This window comes from Coccinella septempunctata, chromosome 1, assembly GCF_907165205.1.
Source record: "Coccinella septempunctata chromosome 1, icCocSept1.1, whole genome shotgun sequence".
NCBI classification, from domain to species: Eukaryota; Metazoa; Arthropoda; class Insecta; order Coleoptera; family Coccinellidae; genus Coccinella; species Coccinella septempunctata.
The window spans coordinates 16863257-16883143 of record NC_058189.1 but is presented as its reverse complement, the minus strand read 5'-3'; the positions used below and the strand labels follow the sequence as shown (position 1 = coordinate 16883143).

Here is a 19887-nt window from a genome sequence, read left to right as displayed (position 1 = left end):
GTAGCAAGCAGAAGTACTTGCAAATCGCTTTCATGGCCGAATGCATCGGTTCATTAGGAGATTAATTGCCTTTTTTCACAGAAATTCTATGTTTAGTCGTGGCTTAAAAGCTCAATTTTCGTTTGATGAAACAGCGCATATACGTACGGCCATTAGTTGAATATTTATACACCGGGGCAAAATAAATTATAGTAATTTTATAGACATTCGAATACATTTTTCAATAACTCACAGACACTAAAAGCAGGATTAAAAATCACGTACGTACCGATTCGGCATAAAAACTTTTCCAGCAAGAAGCATGTATACTTGAACTATTGTTTTTAGTGTCATTTAGTTAACAATAATATTCAAATATCAGAAAAAGTAAACTCATAAATTTGAGTACGTTTTTATTTATTTATTCAACTATAATCAAATTTTCAAAAACTGTATAATGAATGGTAGCATTTACAATACGTGAAAGATCGATACATAAATTATAGGAAGAAACAAAAATTCAATTTTTTTGTATCTTTAATGACTGGAGGAAAACTTAATTTTTAGGTAAGAGGATTGAGCTAGTACCAGGAGCCACTGTTGTTTCTCCACTGTGTCCACTGGTATCTCTTTGAGGGCTCTAAAAAAATATAATCGATATGGTATATTGCAATAAAAAACTCTTCTTTTATAACCTGCCATTTATAACAGGGTAATAAACAAAAAACATCTAGCAAGAAACAACAATTATTTAGGTACTTATTTCTGGTTTGAAGGCATTTAAACTACAGACTAAAGTAGAGCCTTTTTGTATTCAACCCCCTCATTTTACAATGGTAGAAGAAGGCTTTTTTAACCTAAGGTTCTGACAAACTGCCCATGAGTTCTAATTTTGAAATCCAACGAAAATCAGTTGACTTGTTTGCCGAATCGGAACAGCCATATTGAATTAAAGAATTTAAACCGAACACAAAACAAGGACATAAAAAGTTAATTACCTCCTATCCCGAAATATCAATTGACAATAGGTCCTTTCGTTTGCATAGGAAGTGTAGCACTTTACTACACTCGAGGTAATTTACACTCGATTTTAGTATTCATTTGCTGATTGGATTCACACCAGTGTAAAGTAAGTGTAGTTTATCTACACCTAGTCGAAATGAGGTGTAATATTTGTGTTCTTTAGTGTGAAATGCAAAATTTGATGTTAATGTCACGGACGTCACAGTAAAATTTGCGATAAGTTCACTTAGGAAGAGGATGAAAAAGTAACAAATCTTCTGAGAAACGTAACCATATATTAAATCAAAATTTTTAGTCTATGAGCGTGACAACCTAACGTCAGTGTTTTTTTTTTCATTCGTTTGCACAATTACACTGAAAATCAGGTGCAATGTATAGTGTAGATAACACTACACTGAGAAACAGACGAAAGGACCTAATTTGGAAACAAATCCAACCAAATTTCAATGGCCATATTGGGGTCTGTATTTTGTTTTTCTCCAAAAAAACTTCATAAAGCATTGTCAGCGCCCAATTCGAGAACATTTATATATCTGGTAGCTGGTAGAAATTAAATTGAAGGATTCTGTTACACGAATTGATCCAAGTCAAGCTAGAGAAAAGATATGACAACCAAGTAATAATAAACAAAGTCTTCCCACAAAGGATCAGCAATCCAATTCACAGAATATTACAGAACAAAAGAAGTTCTGAATTTTGACAAACATAAAAAAACTGTACAATCTTATAATGAAGGAGAGCCTGTTGGTATTCTACCACATTGGTGGGAAGAAGCAAATATTCTGAGATATTCATATTTCAGTTCAAAAGAGAGTTGGGCAATTGAAAAACTCCAAAGCATATAATAAATTCGGTATTTTTAATACAACGTAAAGTGAAAATCATGGTTGAAGCGTTTTGTGACGCCATAAGATAAATTTTCTTTCATATCACTTCTACTGATGGTCAGCACAATTCCAAAGATTGTTAATTGATTAGTGCTCAGAGCAACAGAAAGGTAAAAAAGAACAGCAAAAAACAATTTTCGAGACAGAGTTTTCTGAAGTACTCACGAGGTTGCCAAGCGTTTCTGAAACATCCATTAGTATTTTTTGTACCTAGAGCAAAAATTTGAGATGCCTATAACTACGAAACCATCGGTCCGATTATACCCATTGGCCATTAACGAACAGTGGCGACACCACTCAGAACACACGTAAGCATTTCACCTGGTGTCATTTTGATTACTCCACAAGTTTGGTTATGTCACCACCGGTGTAGCGTTCGGGCATTCTACTTGAGATGTCTAATACACTAGTGCACGCACTTGTAATGTTTTATTAAGCATCAATTTTGGACCAAACGGGGATATGGGATTAGTTTCGTGGCGGCGCCACCATGTCATTTGCGTAAAAAGTTTTGTCCCTTTGGCTTTATGAGGATTTCCATTTTTTCAGGAACTCGTATTTTTAGGGATTGCAATGTTCTTTTCATTGTTACTATTGTGAGGATGACAATGTTCATTCATGACGTTTAACGGGTTCTGCTCCATTTGGCACCAAATAAATCTCAAGTTGATGACCCTCTCATTTTAACTGATGGAGACTTATTTAATTCCTATCACCTAGATGGTGATTGTTTAAAAAAATTATAAAAAAACATAAACAAACATCAAGTAAATAGCTTCTACATATTATCATGAGCAAATTCTTATCATGGGGTAATTTTATCTTAAAATTTAAGTACTTAGATATTGACGTCTTCCTTATAATTGTGTTATTATCTAAATCATTCAAAATCTTCACTTTGCATAGGTGATGTTAAAAGATTATTAGAATATATTAATCATCAAAAAAGGGACCCAAATTGTAAATACTTTATCTGAAAATTTAAACATGCATTCAGGTGATTTTTGACAGGTTACTTGTGATTAATCACAAAACCAACTTTTTGGAAAAAAGGCCAACTAGTTTCGACTTTATTTTAAAATCTTCATCGGGGCTCTGAAATGGTAGAACAAACCACAACCATTTCAGATATTCAAAACTTACACTTAAAAGATTATAATCTTGTTTTTAAAAAACTTATTTCTAAAATACATACACACATAAATAATATGAGTGTTCTTCCATTTCAGAGCCCTGATGAAGATTTTAAAATAAAGTCGAAACTAGTTGGCTTTTTTTCCAAAAAGTTGGTTTTGTGATTAATCATCGACCTAGTAACCAGTAACCTGTCAAAAATCACCTGAATTCGTACTCATAGGTCTCATCATCATTCATCGTCAAATATGTATATCGAATTATTTTTCACAAAGGTTTTGTTAATTACAAATCAGTTTGTAAACAGGACTGTTATTCCCGAGATGCGTGATGTGAAGTAATAAAAAATTGATCTCTTTCATAAACAATGCAAATCTACACATCTGCTATTTTCCAGGCCAGTCAAAATTAAACAATATATGGAAATGAACTGAAATTTGTCATGGTAGAATATGCATGTCAAATAATTAATGTTAGTTTCATAAACACTCATCTGGAACTCAGAACCATCACCCCACATCAGACACATTTTGAAAACGCATATATTCGTGAACGTAATACACAAGCCCCAACGAAGTATTAGAGATGAGAGCAATGAATAACGATGAATTCAACTTAGTCTGTATACATGGTTCCCCACTGAGAGTACCAATTAGAAGTTTGAAGAGAAATATACAGGGTGTATCTGAATAACACCGAAAAAATGTAAGGGGTGATTCTGTGGTGAAAATTTGGTAGAACATTTTTTGAAGAACCTGCCCCTTGAAAAGTTACACCCGAAGATTAACAAAAATGGTTTTTCTTTTTCATTTTCCCTGTATATTAAGCTAAAGACACGAAATTTGGTAAATATCATTTGTCAATGAAATTACACATGTTGGAATTTTTTCATCCCTGAAGTATGATCAGAAAGAGTTGAAGTAGTATATTTTTTCTCTCTCTTTTTTTGGATGAAAATTCTCCTTTAAAAACAAACATGCTATTTAACTTCTTTTATTTCTCCAAGTATTCTGGACAATTTAAGCATTTATGAGAGAAAAATGCAATGCGTTTTCAAAAAGATAAGCTAAAGCGAGGGTATTTTGCATCAATATCTTGTAGTAGTTTGTGCTTTATTATGCCAATTATGAAAACAATACTATCGACACCAGGATTGTGCACTGTCATTTTCTGTGACCGTTCTTATTCTTTCACAAGTTTAATGATTGTGAATTGTAGAAAATAGTAATATTTGATTGAAAATATAAACACATATTTGAATTTAGAACGAGCAGATATGCTTTTTACATACATAAATACTTTGGGCTAACGCGCATTGGAAGCACAAATTTTGATTAAATTTAAATCTTCGGAGGGGTGTAATTTTTCCGGGGAAAGTATTTTCAAAAAATTTTATACCAAATACCCACTTTAATTTTCATCAAAGAATCAACCTTTAATTTTTTTTGTGTCATTCAAATTTACCCTGTATATTGGATGTTTGAAATTGTGTAAGATATAAGGCCCAAAAACCTTCCTTTTATAAATATGTACTTGCAAGGTATTATGAGTTCAGGTTTCCACGGAAATGAATATAAACTAGCGTATTTCAAATGGAAGACTCTGTATCTTATTAAATTTATAATTTATGTTCAAACTTTACTTTATTTTCTGGCAGCATTCCCTGTAGGTATGTCAGTTTGTTATTGAGTTATTCACAGTTTTTTGAAAAAAATTACATTCTTGTAAGAAACTGCTTATTTTTTAGGAGTGCAATGCGAAACCTCAGATCTGTTTCAAGAAATCGGTTACCGAAAAGAAATTCCATTTTATTATACTTAGGTGACATTGTTTTCTGATCTTAGACTAATCAGAAGCAGTGGCTGCTCAAAAAAAATTATATGAAATAACTACATAATTTAACAAGGAATCACCCTTAAATTTTTTCGAAACTATTCATTTACACCCCGTAGATATGAAAGTGTTGATTTTCTGAATTGGCAAAGTGGAAATTTCAACCTGCATGTCTATGCACATCAAAATTCAACACAATTCGACACAATCTTTCAAGAGAAGAAGTCTGAACAAAGAGGCCCAATATTGTATCTTTGTTCTCCTCATTGTAAGTATGTACTTGTTGGAGTCAAAACGAAACAACCATATTTAAGGGCTGTTGCGTATTATTGAGGTATGAAGGGTAGCCTCCATTGTTCGAGAAGGTTTTCGTGTGAAATTCATTTCTAAATAATAATGAGATGATAATGATATCGTTTTGTAAACAAGTAGTGAATGAAGCCGTTGATTTCAGGTCTTTATGGCTGACGCTAAGGAAACTATAGTATATAGAGAAAAATGATTAATTTCTGTTTTTAGAGCATGAAGAATTCTATAAATGAGTCCACGATTTTATCTAACTTTCGAGGATAACCACAATAATATTTCGAAAACGAATAGATAGAATGAAAAAAAATTACATATGCTCAACTCAGAATAGAAAGGTTTTCAAATGAGGTATCACTTACCCCATCCTCCCTATTCAAAATATAGGGGTTGGGGTTTTAACATTAAGGTTTAAGGTTTTGAATTTGGTTTTATAAATTGTCCCTCTGGAATAAAAAAATCGACGTGTCCATTTTTAAACAGGGTGTCCCAAAACTAGTGAATCAAAGGCACACCACAATAGAGTAGACCAAATACTATCGAATGACACCAATAGTTCAGCGAAAATGTACCGTTTCCAAAAAAAAACCTAACTTGAAATTGCCGAATTTTCGAACTATTTTTTTTTATCACAGGACCAATTTGTGATTAAGGATAGCGTTTTCGATTAACTATTTAGAATAATTTTAATTAGGAGTGATGATAAAATAATGTAGGATTAATATGAGCTAAAGCCCGTTTGTAGCAGCCGATAATTCTCTACCTAATTTTGGTAAGAAAACGGCAGAGGTTATTTTGTATGCAACAGAGAATTCTACCGAAAGTGCGTATGTAACGATACATAATTCACGGAGCATGAATTCTCGAGCAAATTTTCTAGAGAATTCTCGGCTGTTGCAAACTGGCTTTAAATCGCTATCCTTAATCACAAACTAGGCCTGTGATTGAAGAAAATAGTTCGAAAATCGGCAATTTAAGGTATTTTCATCAAATTCTAATTATTTTGGAAACGGTACATTCTCGCTGAAGTAATGTTGGTGTCGTTCAATAGAATTTGGTCTACTCTATCGTTATGTGACGTTTGCTTCACTAGTTTTGGGATACCCTGTATAATTCGGTTCTGCCAACCTACAGAGCCGCTGTATCATTTCCAATGGCCAACGATGTATTTTAGTAACAACAGACCACACTGGTTGCTGTAGCGAGTCAGGCAGTCTGACTAACATGTAAATAATATGTAATCATTTTTGTCCACGATTATTTGAGGACCTTTTGTTTTAACCAACTGCAAACCTAAAGGTGTAATTTTCATCTTTAACATTCAATATCTAAAATATTCATCACAAATCATTCACTCATTAGGCGACATTTCAAAACCAATGTTTGGCAAATTGTTACTGAATTTTGAATATAGCAAATAAAAACATATGACACTCAAAAGGCAGTACAGATAGAGCATATAGTGATATATAATGCCAGACTACTGAACAAGTAGTAAGAGGTAAGAAACATGATCACACAAAAAAAGAATGAAAAATGGGAAAATACATGCCTCAGGCTGAATTCGTATCTGGGTGGAAAAAGGAGTACAGAAAGCTGGAGACTACTGAAGAAAATGAGGAGCGACACCAATAAAGATATAATTTCACCTATAACACCTAAAGAATGGAATCAGCACTTCGCAGATATGCTCAAAGAAGATCGAGCAGCCTTCACAACTACAGAGTACGCAGATGTTAATATAACAACTGAAGGAACTCCCATAACAATAGATATAAAAGAGATTATAGATGTAAGTCGAGCATTGAAAAATGTTAGATCCCCTGGACCTGGTAACATCCCTGCTGAACTGATAAAGTATGGATCAGACAAGCTGTTTGAGAGGCTTAGAAATCTCTTTCAAAGATGTATAAATGAGTCAAAGGTGCCTACTGAGTGGAAAACATCTTATATTACAACAATTCACAAAAAAAGGGGACAAGAGTAGATGTGATAATTATCGGGGTATCTCCATATCGAATACCTTGAGCAGGGTCTATGGAAAAATCCTTAAAAAGCGGATAGAGGAAGAATATGGTGAAATGGAAGCTGAAGAACAGGCCGGTTTCAGAGTGGGAAGATCAACGATTGACAATCTCTTCACGGTCACCCAGTTTATTGAGAAGAAACTATCGTTCAACCAAGAAATACATTTGCTCTTTGTCGACCTTAAAAAAGCATATGATAGTGTCCCTTTGACCAAACTTTGGGAGACCTTACAAGAAAGTAACATGAACGTGGAGATAATCAAAGCTGTCAAGTCACTGTATGAGAATTACGGAGCGAAAGTTAAAGATGGAAATAGACTCACTACGGGGTTCAGAGTGACCAAAGGATTGAAGCAGGGATGTTGTTTGTCCCCTTCACTTTTCAAGATATACTTGGAACGAGCTCTGAAAGGTTGGAAGAACAAATGTCGCAACATGGGTGTCCCATTGGATGAGGAGACGACGCTTTACACTCTTTCGTTTGCGGATGATCAGATTGTAATAGCACAAGACGTCGAAGACTTGAACTACATGACGCGCAAACTAATAGAGGAGTACGCCAAATGGGGGCTAGAAGTCAACATCCAGAAGACCCAATACATGTGCATCGGCGGAAGTCAGGAGAACTCTGACCCAAATCTAGCCCTGTCAAGCTCTCAGTTTATAAAGCACTGCAATGCGTACAAGTACCTGGGATTGAGGATATCGAAAGATGGATCTCTCGATGGGGCAAAACAGGAGAGAAATACTCTTGGAAGGAGGGCGATTTCGATGCTCAATAGTGTTTTATGGGATAAAAATATATCCAAGGAGAACAAAACAAGGATATACAACACAATAGTGAAGAGCGTGATAACATACAGCTCAGAAGTGTGGTCGATAAAAGCAAATACTGAAAAAATGCTCATGGCAACAGAGATGGACTTCTGGCGGAGATCAGCTGGAAAATCAAGAATGGAGAGAGTACGGAACGACAGAATAAGAGAAATAATGGGTGTCAAAGGTAACATCGTAGATGACATCCGAACAAAACAACTGATATGGTTCGGGCATGTACAGAGGATGCCCGACAGTAGAATTCCGAAGAAAATCTTCAAATGGACCCCACAAGGACGAAGAAGAAGGGGAAGACCTAGGAGAAGTTGGAGGGAAGGAGTCGATAAGGAAATGAGAGATACAGGGATCGGAGAAGAACTATGGAGAAACCGATTAGAAATCGGAAGACGGCGAAGAACGTTTTAATCTGATATATATATATACTGAACAAGTTTTCCAGAGTGGCATATTAATGATGCTCTTTTACTTTATTTCATTATTCCCGACGAGAAATTACCATTGGAAATGGGTTTTTCTGAGTTAGGAAAAGAAATTGTTTACTGTACCTTTACATGTATTTTGTATTTCAAAACTGATGCTCTCAAAATAAGCATTCTTGTCCTCCTCTGATATTTCTTTCCCATCGCTAAACTCTTTTCAAAAGTGGTGCTTCTTTGATCAATATCTTTTGCATATAAAATTTTATTGTGTGAATCTATTCTTGCTTGAATTTGCCCATCCAAAATGAGCTGCATTAGTTCATCTTCCAATGCACTGACAGATCTGTTGAATGCAATTGCCATTTTATGCATATCTGCAGAAAGGTAAGGACTGAAGTATTGTATTAAAGCTCTGTTACGTATTCTGGTATAAAGATTGTTAACATGTGGTGCTATGTACAGATCAAGCAGTAAGTTGTCTCTTATTTGTTCGAGGGATTGTAAGCATGATGCATACTTTGACTCATAAAATTTATATATAATATCTCTTAGTTGTGGCTCTAACTCTAGAAACAATTTGAAGGAACTACTGAATACATTTTTTTGCAATTCATGACGATCAAATGTTGCAAGTGCGCATAAGCCACCATACATTGCAACATTATTTGCAGATAACACTTCTGTGAAATCACAATGGTCTAAGTTTGCTAACAGAAAATGCTTTGCTGCTGATTTATATTTGCCAGTAGCTAATTCTGCCAACCCAGCAGCACATTTTAGTTTTGTTACTGTAAATTGATGGAGCTCTTTGTTTTGTGATGTTGCCTCATTGAAGTCTGGGGTACTTTCTGCTTTGGATACATAGCTCAACACATGAGACCAATTTTGTAGATAAACTGAAACTTTTATCACATTCAAACACATATTGACCACATGTTTCCCACTAGTGCAATAATCTCGAGCCCTTGAATAACATTTCAATGCATTTGATAAATCTCCACAATCCAAATAGTGATCTCCTAGATCATCATGACCTCTTCTTATACTCTCTTTGATAGAATTTGCTTTGTAGTTCTTTAGGTCATTGTCTAATTTCTCCAATTTTAGAGCTGCCTTTTTAGCACGAGTTTCCATCCAAGAATGATCGATAACCGGTATATCTTGAGAAGTTGAAGGAGAAGCAACATCTGGAACGTTCATCGTAGAGATAACTTCTTGTAGTTTTTGGTGGAAAAGTTGATATAAGGAAACGTTGTATGTGGTCATTACATATTGAATTGCCATTTTCAATGCTTCAAGCCTCAAAGATGGACAATGATCCATTATGAAAGACAACCTGAAAAGTTTTGCTAATCCTGTGTAGCTGTTAGCATACACTTCCAGATCCAGTGTTGGATTCTCCACACTATATGTTTCTTCATCAATGTTGTCATTATCCTCTGGAGGCGCGTCCACTTGCATAGGTTCTACTGCGTTCTGCAATAATTCGAAAAGTCAAAAATAATATTTTACACTCAAGAAGACTTGATAATTTTATTTGTCACAACGAATTTTCAGGTAGTTTATTACCTGTGCCATTATAAGCGGGACCCGAAAATTTTTAATTATCGAATATGGTAATTACAAAATACATATAAACAATCACCAAAGAGGAAGGTTAATTTTTGCAATCACGTCCGAAATGTTCGAATAATTATGTTATAAAGCTGGTTGATGAAATAGTAAATTTGTAGTTGCCATCCACAATGCAATCAAAATCAACAATCGACAATCAAAATCAAAGACAAAGACAACTGACAAGAGACGGTTGTCTCTGCAAGAGACAGCTTGCGTTCACAAACTTACTCTGAGTAAGCTCTGATTACTCGAAGCGTTCACAAACGTACTTTTAGTTCCTCAGAGTATGCTCTCTGAGCATGACCATACTCATACTCTACTCTCGGAGTAAGTTTATGAACACACCCACAGAAATTTCAAATTCCTAACATTTGTGTTACAAACATTGAACTTTCTTCAGTTCAATGGTTACAAATGAAGTTAGGAACCAGTTGCTCAGCAAAACCTCCTTGAGCAAAACGTTCGTGAAGTGGTGAAGTGTAGCGAACAGTGAACTGAGTGATCCACCACACTCTGAGTGAACCACCACACTCTGTAATCTGTGGATAACAACATAAAGAAGTTTTAAATTTCTTAAATTTTAGTGAGGAGAGGATAATTATATGCCTTATTTTTGGTGAGAACTTAATTTATTTAATCAGACTGCAAAAACACGTCTGCTCGACTAGTTTCGGTGAGTTAACACATCACCATCTTCGGGAGCCAAGTAACAAGACGAGATGCAGCAGTCCTGTCATAGCTTTCCAAGTGGGCAGAAAAATCGACCGTCATACATATTTGTCAGTCAATCTGTCAGCTGTCTTGACGGCGGTGTACCTGCGTGCCGTAGCTTTATTGTTTTGTTTTGTTTGTGTATTCACTTCACTTGAAAATTCTTTTTAAATTTTCAAAGTTTGTGACTTGAATTTTAGTTTTGTATCTGTTATATTTTTTATATGTTGACAAATATGTATGACGGTCGATTTTTCTGCCCACTTGGAAAGCTATGACAGGACTGCTGCATCTCGTCTTGTTACTTGGCTCCCGAAGATGGTGATATGTTAACTCACCGAAACTAGTCGAGCAGACGTGTTTTTGCAGTCTGATTAAATAAATTAAGTTCTCACCAAAAATAAGGCATATAATTATCCTCTCCTCATTAAGATGGTGAACGCCAAAGGGTTTAAAGAAGTTATTAAATTTTAGTTCTCTGATAGCGAAACCAAGAAATAAAATATTACAGGGTGGCGGCCTCAGATCAATAAAAAATGTTTTTTATTGATCTGAGGTGGCAGCAAAGACTATAGGGTTAGTTCAACTTATCGAGGGTGGCGGCTAGTCAGAGTTTAGCAAGAGTAGCAAGACATGAGTTCAGCAAGGCTATTAACAGTGCAAAACAAGATTCGCTGATTATGATCTCTGACTCTTACCGATCAAAAAGACCGTCGACCTGCTTTGGGGTGTGGATGAAGTCGAAGCAAATTCATGTCGAAGAATACGGAACAACTGTTAAACACCTAACACCCTCAACTTCTTCGACCATCCAGGAACATCTGAATCAGATTGGGAAAATGAGCTGGGCAGGCGTTTGGGTTCTTTATAATCTGAAAATCTGTCCACTGATTACAGAGTAATTCTCTCCGTAATCTGTCTGAACCTGTCCGAAGAGAGCAAGCTGAAAAAGGGTAGAATGTCTAAAAAATCCTACTCTATTTTGCTCCGTGTTTATTGTACAGCCTTCTTTGTGTATGTTTCGACATACCGTCATAACTTCAGAAAATAGAAGTGTAACCATGGAGGTTACACCTCCTACCTCCATGAGTGTAACAATGGAAGAGCCAAAAATTTTTGCGATGTACTACTAGTTATTACTTTTACTAAAGCCATTTCGACCAGATTAGAATCTGGTGATTAGTACCATTGAATATTTAATACTCAATGCTAGTACTAGTCACCAGATTCTCATCGATAAAATTAAAAAATTTAAATATCCAAAAACTAGATCGAAAAGGGCTCCGTCCCAATTGTGAATTCTTTTTCTCATTCATATTGACCTCTACGATGGATTATAAAATAATTACGAAGAGAACAAAACCAACCGATCCAACACGTCATGCGAAGCATTACTTCAACGGCACCATAAAGAACCTTTTTTTGAGCTTCAGATCACTGGAGACGAAAATGGGTACTATCATTGAGTATTAAGGTATTGAGGTTTAATACTCAATGGTACTATCAAAAATTCCTCCCTGGTACTATATGATGATAATCCAAAAAGCCAAAGACTTTTGAGTTGGGTTTTCATCTCGAAAAGGCGTTTCCGTGTGGACCTCTATTGTGAACAGTTGGATACAGTGAACAAATCTCTAATCCAAAAGACGAAAGTATTATAAACTTATTGGTTTGAATTTAATGTAAGATAAACGACATTACACTTTTTGGTTCACTTAATGTTTGCTGGGGATAAAGTATTTACTATTCTGCGTATCTACGAATATACAGGGTGAGTCTTCGACTCATACAAATATTTAAATGTAGATTTTTGAGGTCAAAGGAAAAACACTTTTTAGCTCTACCATTTTTTCCGAATCGGCTAGGCTTAAAAGATACCGGCCCTGGAAAAACAAAATTTCAGAATGAAGCTTCATTTATGACGATACACATCTGTGATTTTTTTTTAACAGAGTTGCATTCAGCTTAAATACCAACCTCTTTGTAAATACCTACCTACCCAATTCTTCGAATTTCCTGATATATTTTATATGAAATTACTCGACAACGGCGCAGTATACGAGAAAATATGAAGAATACTTTTTTTCAAAGTGGCCATAAGTGTTCTTTCGTGAGCGTTGAACTTCTAAGAGTTGGGTGCGTTGAACTTCTAAGAGTTGGGTTCTTTGAATTTTCTGTATTTAAATGGTATCTAATGGCCATAACGAACTTTGTCTTCGGAGAAGATTCATGACATCAATGAAACACAAAATATTCCGAAAATCATTCTATTCGATAAAATCGTTCATGGGATCTAACTGAAAATGACATCATTTCATGGATTTTCAACACCCTGCATCTCTTCAACTGATCCGAATAGAAAAAAATGGTGAAGGTAAGGAGTATCCCTTTTGACCCCCAGCAATCTTATTCTAAGTAGAAGACTCACCCTGTATATCTGCTAAAACACTTCTAAACGATCTAAACGGCGCGCCCAAAGATAATAGAGGTAACTGTAAAATCTTCGGGAGTGCCGTTTAACGAAGATTTGTATAAATCCACAATCATTGTCCTGTTTCATTGCCTGAGCCGTCTGCTACGCCACTGGTCGTATACCAGAATCCATCGTTGAAATAATATTAGTGTTCTGTGGTTGAAATCAAAGATTCCTCGTTGTTGAAATCCAGAGATATATACTTCATTCACATTTATTTTAGCAGTCGGTTGGCCATGAAATAATTTTCTCAAGTTTTTGTAACTAGGACGAAGTTAGGTTGGTACTCATGAAATGTCGTTAATGTCATAACGTCGTTGCCAAAACTAATATCAAAATTCGAAAATGATTGAAAAAAGAGACAGGGTTTCAGGAAGTGCTATTTAGAATTCAGGTCCGCTCATTCAAATAGTTATACCCTGATATTCTAAAATCCACAATACGTCAGACGGTAGCGAACATATTCAATGTAAGAGAATTTATATAATGTTTCATCTTAATCTAAACGACTTATATTTCAGCTGAATATTTCCACAATCAGAAAGATTGTGAATGAAAAGGATGACAAAGAATTTCCTTATATTGGGAGACCCAAAAAAGTGGTGGCATTTGAGAGTTTTATGTTTGAGTGAATTAATGCGAAAAGTTTACTACAGGATTTTCGATAAATGTCATCGGAGAATAAGTTCCCTAAAATGGATTTTTCTATTTTTCATTTGACTTGTCCTATACAATGTAAATGTCTTAAGGTACTAATAAATACCTAATTATTATTATTACATCAATGTATTAAGATGAATAGCCACAAATACGCGCAAGTTGCCCTGTTACTTGTTAATTCATGTGAAATTTTTGTTCAAAGGTGAAGTTGCATCTTAACTTGAAGCTTCCTTCAATTCCTTTTACTTTTATTGATGCAAGATGATTTTTGTTGAAGAATTTAATGTTCTTGTAATTATCTGTTAATTCCTTCGGGAGATACCCATTCCCAACCACTGCATCATATGCATTCCATCTTCGGGTTAATATTTTTGAAATCTACAAATGATGTAAGCCAAAGAAGATAACGAACATTAACTATTAACTCTCCTCAAGCTAGTGCATATTATGATATTATACTGATCTCTTGTATTTTCCATGAAAATAACTAGATTTGGTATGCCTTCAATCAGTTTGTATAAACTTCAATTACGTTCGTCACATATTTTCCGAAGAGATTCGACATTGTGATAAAATACGTAATAACAGAAACTTTTACGTAGAACAGGCAACATAGCGTTGATTTAAAACCCAAAAATGTTTTGACAAGCTTCATAACCCCACATTTTCGTACTATACAGAGTGAAATGTGTCAAATTTCCATGGCCAACCGACTGCTAAAATAAAGTTGAATGAAGTATAGAAGAGATATATCTCTGTTGAAATCCTTTCAAAAAAGATAAATATCAAGTCATGTTGGAAAGAAGAAAACGTAGAGCTTCTATGCGACTGAGAGAATCTGTCATATTAAAGTTTTTCTATGATATTCAAGGACATCACTTTGACGGATTAACGTCATCTGGACAGTACGAAATTTATACTGTTCTAATGATTGTGAAATGATTGTTTGAAAATTTTTCTAAAATGATTAATGTTATAACTTGCAGTGACTCTCATTTATCTCCCGTTCTGGGTTTTTTAGTGGAATATGACGAGTGACTGATTTGAAGTCATTCGAATATTTGCAGTGTTATAGACTTTTGTGAGGGACTGTTCTCTAATTGCTTAGGATATCGCAAAAATTGAGGTGAGTAAACATATGTTCAGTGTATATTATGTTTCCCTATGTTAATTGACTGTGACTGATCACCAGTTTGAAGTAGAAATGGATAGCTAGAGCTTCGAAAGGATATTGAACATACTGTTGGAATTAATAACAAATTTAAATATCTCATTTACTACCATTGTTACCGAAACCAGATCATAGTGGAATTATCATCATCACTGCTTTATTTTTATTTTTACTTCAGTCTTGTTGCTTAATATTTCTATTTACAATACTCTACAAAAAGTTGAAAACTGCACTTCAACATCTTTTCATATAAAATTAGGTATTGCAAAGGCATCTTGGTGTAGATCAACCCTTGGTTCTGATAAAGAATATAAAAAAAGACTTCCCGACAAGTAAAACGAACTATCTCAGATTTTCATATAGTGAGGAAAAAATATCAAATTCGATGATTTGAATGTATGTGTAAAGAATTTTGATAACACTCATTTGTTTCTACTATTTGAAAAATGTATCAGCTTGCTCTAATTTGAAATCTTATCATTAAAATCATTATTTTGATAATTCACTGCCTCTGATTGATTTTGATACTCATCTTTTGTAGTTAACTGGGTTGCAAACTCGGTTGCAAATCCCAAAAAATAATAATGTGGTTCACACAATCACTTTATTCTGTAATTATTCCTGATTTATTCAAATTATGTATTTCCAAATATGTAAACAAGTTTAATGTACCTTAACAGATTTCCAATTTCAAAAGATCACTCAGTCTAATGAGTCATGGTGGTAGAGTTTTAAACACTCAAACTAGTAAATTAAACAGTGAGAAACCTTTTCTCTTTCTCCCCTGATAACATTCTCGTAATGAGATTTCAGGAGATTAAAATTACGATTTGACAATTAACAACAATGAATTGGGGAATTGTTTATAAACATCGTTTACTGAAAATTTAAAATACAGCGATGAATAACGTTTTTCTAGTTCAGAATGTACCCGTATAGTATCCTCTTAAAAGATTTCTTCAGTCATTTTCTGGCGCAGATCGAGCATCTCCAGAAGCTGCCGTCTCTTCACTAGGGGCTTATGCTTATTTTTTTATCTGTATCGAGATCTGTATATGTATATCCCTTGAACTGATTTTTTTTTTCTTGAGATATTATTCAAAGTTATTTTATTCAAGAAATTGCTCACACATATCAATATACCGAGATCAATACCAACGAGTTTGCCATTTTCAACTATTTAGGTGATGAATAGGGCCGAATTGAAAAATAAAGGTTTTATTCGACTCTAATTTTGACAAAGGGTCTGTCTCGTGTCTGTTGGAAAACATTTTTTGCCCTTCTCGCCGAATCCTCACTTTGATTTGCTCCGATACCCATTGGACTAGGCTCGGGACTAGCTCGCAACCTCGGTCGCAACAGATCAAAATCAAAATTTTAGAATATTGCTACTAAAATACTTACCAGCTGTCAGTCGGTTATGAAGGGAAAACACGCGGGAAAACGTATAAAATACATACTTCAAGTTTATTACTGCGCCATACAGTGTGGAAACCTTTTATGTAATGAAATTCCTTATGAAAAACACTGGGACTCGTCAACTTTTAAATTCAACTTTTACTTTTAAGCATAAATTTAAATATACAGGGTGATTCACGCACAGTCTCTTTTTATTTCAATCAAGGAGGTTACCACTTCCGGAATCGATGTACTTTTGAAGCCCGAAATTATTATCCACAGGTCTAATTAAGAGGCTGAAGTACACCTAAATTAAAGAAGTTTTAAACTTCGATCCGACATAACTTCAGAACGGTGATCTCGAATCAATTGAAAATTTTTGGGAATTTTGTACTTTACCGTACTTTACCCACATAAAGCATTTTCATAATTTCGTGCTGTGGCCTGAACCTGTTTGTGAAATTTTCCCAATGGATTTTGTTCTTAAGTAAACTTTTCCACTTGGGATGGTATTATCAATTTGAGGAACATATTTGAGCCGATGAAAATCCCCATGCAATCTGCATAAGAGTAATAGTAGTTTGGTTAATCTCTTGCATACAAAGAAACAATTCCTTCTTCTTTAAAATATTCGTCTAGATCTAGATTCTTCTATAGAATCTTAAGGGGTTACATGGATTTCGTGGGTTCAAAAAATCAATTAATTTTTTTTTGGCTCATTACTTTCTACAACATCTCAAGAATATTGTCCTAAATTTTCAAGTTGATCCGAATAATAGTTTTGCAGATACAGCCTTTGGAAGGTGTGCTCTCCAAGTCCCTTTTATTGTTGCTCAAAACTTTTAACGCTAAATTTCTCGGAACCGTGTTTTCAAAGTCGGTTGTCAAATGTTCTCGAAAACTGCACAACCGATCTTCATGAAATTTTACACAGGTATTCGAGATACAATTTACTTGTGCTTGGACGAAGGATTTATTTTTTATTCAATTACAACTATTTAAAAAAAAAAAACAAAATGTCAAGCAAATTTGACCGAAATTTTTATTTTTTCAGAAAAATGTCTGCCAAAATTCCAATTTTTACTTTTTTTTTCTTTCCTTCGTTCAAGCACGAGTTTATGGTCTTAACTAAACCACTTATTTCTGTTTTTTCATTTTAGATGGTTTTGTCAGGAGTTATGCTGACAACGCGGACGCACCTTTTTTCCGAGGGGTCATCGGAAATGACCTCACAATGGAGGAGTTTTAATTTTTTTATTTTGAAAATTTCAGGAATTATTCTTTAAATATGTATCTATAAGACAGAAAAAAGTTTGAATCAAATAAATAATTTTTTACATAGAAAAAAAAAATTGAAAATAGGCCTTTTTTCACCCGACGAAACCCCTTAAAAGAGCCGTTCAATGCAAAATGTCGATCTCTAGTTATGAATAGAGTAACTACCCCAACTAAGTTTTACCTCGAGTTTTACATATTTCAGTACAGTATTTCAATGCGGCCAAAAACCAAGTTGTGCGAAAAGATTTTCATGAATTCCTCATCTGAAATACGGAATTACCTCGAAATATTTTACGAGTGTTTACCAGTATTATATCATTATTATGAATAATATATTATTATTTAATTGTTTCAGTATGACGAGTACAATCAGCAGCATAACAACGCAAGTTGCTAATGCAACTTCCCAAGTCCCTCCCACGACCGAACTATACTCTCATCCTTCAGAACCAATATTTCTTCAGACAAAACTAGCCCAAGTTATCGCAGGAATTTTCGTCTTTGCCGCCCTCTTCATAACTTGTACACAGGTAAGTCTCATAAATTCCATTCTCACATCTCCGAAGTTTTGAGAGATTTAAGAAAACATTTAAGTGTTTCAATGGTATAGTGGCATCTTCAGACACTCACCCCGACCAACTCTGCGTTCTCTCAACACCAACAAAATGGCAACCTTCTACTTGTGGTAGATTGTCCCACGGCAGAGCTGTGCCAAAGCATTGTGCTTAGTGCTTGTGAAACCACTTGAAGCCTTCACGCTAGGAAGTGTAGCACTTTTCAACACTCGGTGTAATTTACACTCGATTTCAGTATTCGTTTATCTACACCTATTCGAAATGAGGTGTAATATTTGTGTTCTGTGGTGTGAAATGCGAAATTTGATGTTAATGTTACGGACGTCACAGTACTCTACTTCAAAATGGATACGATTAAATTTAAAATTTGCGATAAGTTCATCACTTTACAAGAGGATGAAAGAGTAACAAATCTTCTGAGAAATGCTACCATATATTAATTTAAAATTATTAGCCTATGAGCGTGACAACCTAACGCCAGTGTTTTTTTCATTCGTTTGCACACCTTAAATCAGCTGATGCAAAGTGTAGTGTAGAATACACTACAATGAGAAACAGACGAAAGGACCTAATGGTACGCTGTTAAGCTATAACACAGTGTCGTCCAGACTTATACAAACAAAATAAAAGTTTTTATTCTAAAGTTAAAATTTTTCTTAAGGCCCGGTACTTTCACCTTCGAATAAATTTTATTCAATGTCAATAAGTATCTGTCAAATTATTTCCTCTCTGAAGGATACCTTATATCGGTGCTTTCACATGAAATTTTTTGACGAATAACAATTCTATGAAAACACGGTATACTACTTTTCACTGATTAATGTAAAATAAGACACCGCATTGTAGAAATTGTCATAATTTCAACTAGAAAGCAAATATTTCGTGAAAATCACACAAAGAATAACCATATATCAAGAATCTAAAAAATTCAACCAATAATTACGTACCGACATTGGATCTATGACAGATAAACTCTTTTGATTAAGTTTCAATGACAGATTCATTCGATGAATAACACTATCTGAAACTGAAAAGACTGAATTTTTACTTATCTATCGAATAAATTTAGTTATTTTACTATCGTGAAAGTACCGGGCCTAAAAAGGTTAAACTCTTTGTACAAGCTCCCGTTTCCGCTTCCATTCTATTTGAACTCTAGTTAAAAACGCCGTGTTAGGGACTCCCTACCAATTACAAACGTTTTCTCGCAACGGAATTATAAAACCAGAACTTTCCCGATGTATCGTATCGGCAAAAAAAAGTGATACCCTTCTATCACTAGCTACGTCTGACATGGTCCATTTGAAAAAAAGCCATTGACGACTCTCTGATACGGTTCTTCTCTCGGACAAAACCGCCGCGTCTGTCATTACCCTCACGACGGGTGTGATGGCAGAAACGGTTTTTTCATTTTCGCTTCTACTACATATATATAATATAAAAATACCCGTTGTTCGGGTTTTTTGATACAAATGGGTTACTCCGAACATTATAAAAACAGTCAATAGGGTGAAATAATAAGTGCATCGAAAACTACCCCCACCAACCCCCCGAAATTG

The 19887-nt window shown here is 34.7% G+C and overlaps 2 protein-coding genes across 3 annotated transcripts in view; one reads left to right on the top strand and one right to left on the bottom strand.

The window, feature by feature from the left end:
• Nucleotides 1-377: 377 nt before the first annotated feature.
• LOC123317806 (COP9 signalosome complex subunit 1) lies at nt 378-10219 on the bottom strand. Its single transcript, XM_044904419.1, has 3 exons — nt 10015-10219; nt 8572-9921; nt 378-619 (listed from the first exon to the last, which is right to left on the bottom strand). Exons 1-3 carry the CDS (start codon nt 10021-10023, stop codon nt 536-538), a joined length of 1443 nt encoding a protein of 480 aa, XP_044760354.1. The 5' UTR covers nt 10024-10219; the 3' UTR covers nt 378-535.
• Nucleotides 10220-14788: 4569 nt separating this feature from the next.
• The window catches only part of LOC123313425 (transmembrane protein 184B), a 37838-nt gene continuing 32739 nt past the window's right edge, over nt 14789-19887 (top strand). For both annotated transcript variants that reach the window (XM_044898306.1, XM_044898315.1), the window contains exons 1-2: nt 14789-15032; nt 18109-18283. In XM_044898306.1, the coding sequence (XP_044754241.1) occupies nt 18110-18283 (174 nt within the window). In that variant the 5' untranslated portion in view covers nt 14789-15032; nt 18109. The remainder of the gene's footprint in view (nt 15033-18108; nt 18284-19887) is intronic.

Coding starts and splice junctions, on each gene's coding strand:
- LOC123317806 (XM_044904419.1), bottom strand. Junction 620..8,571: donor AATACAAAATACATGTAAAG/GTACAGTAAACA, acceptor ATATTTTTTTAG/AGCCCTCAAAGAGATACCAG.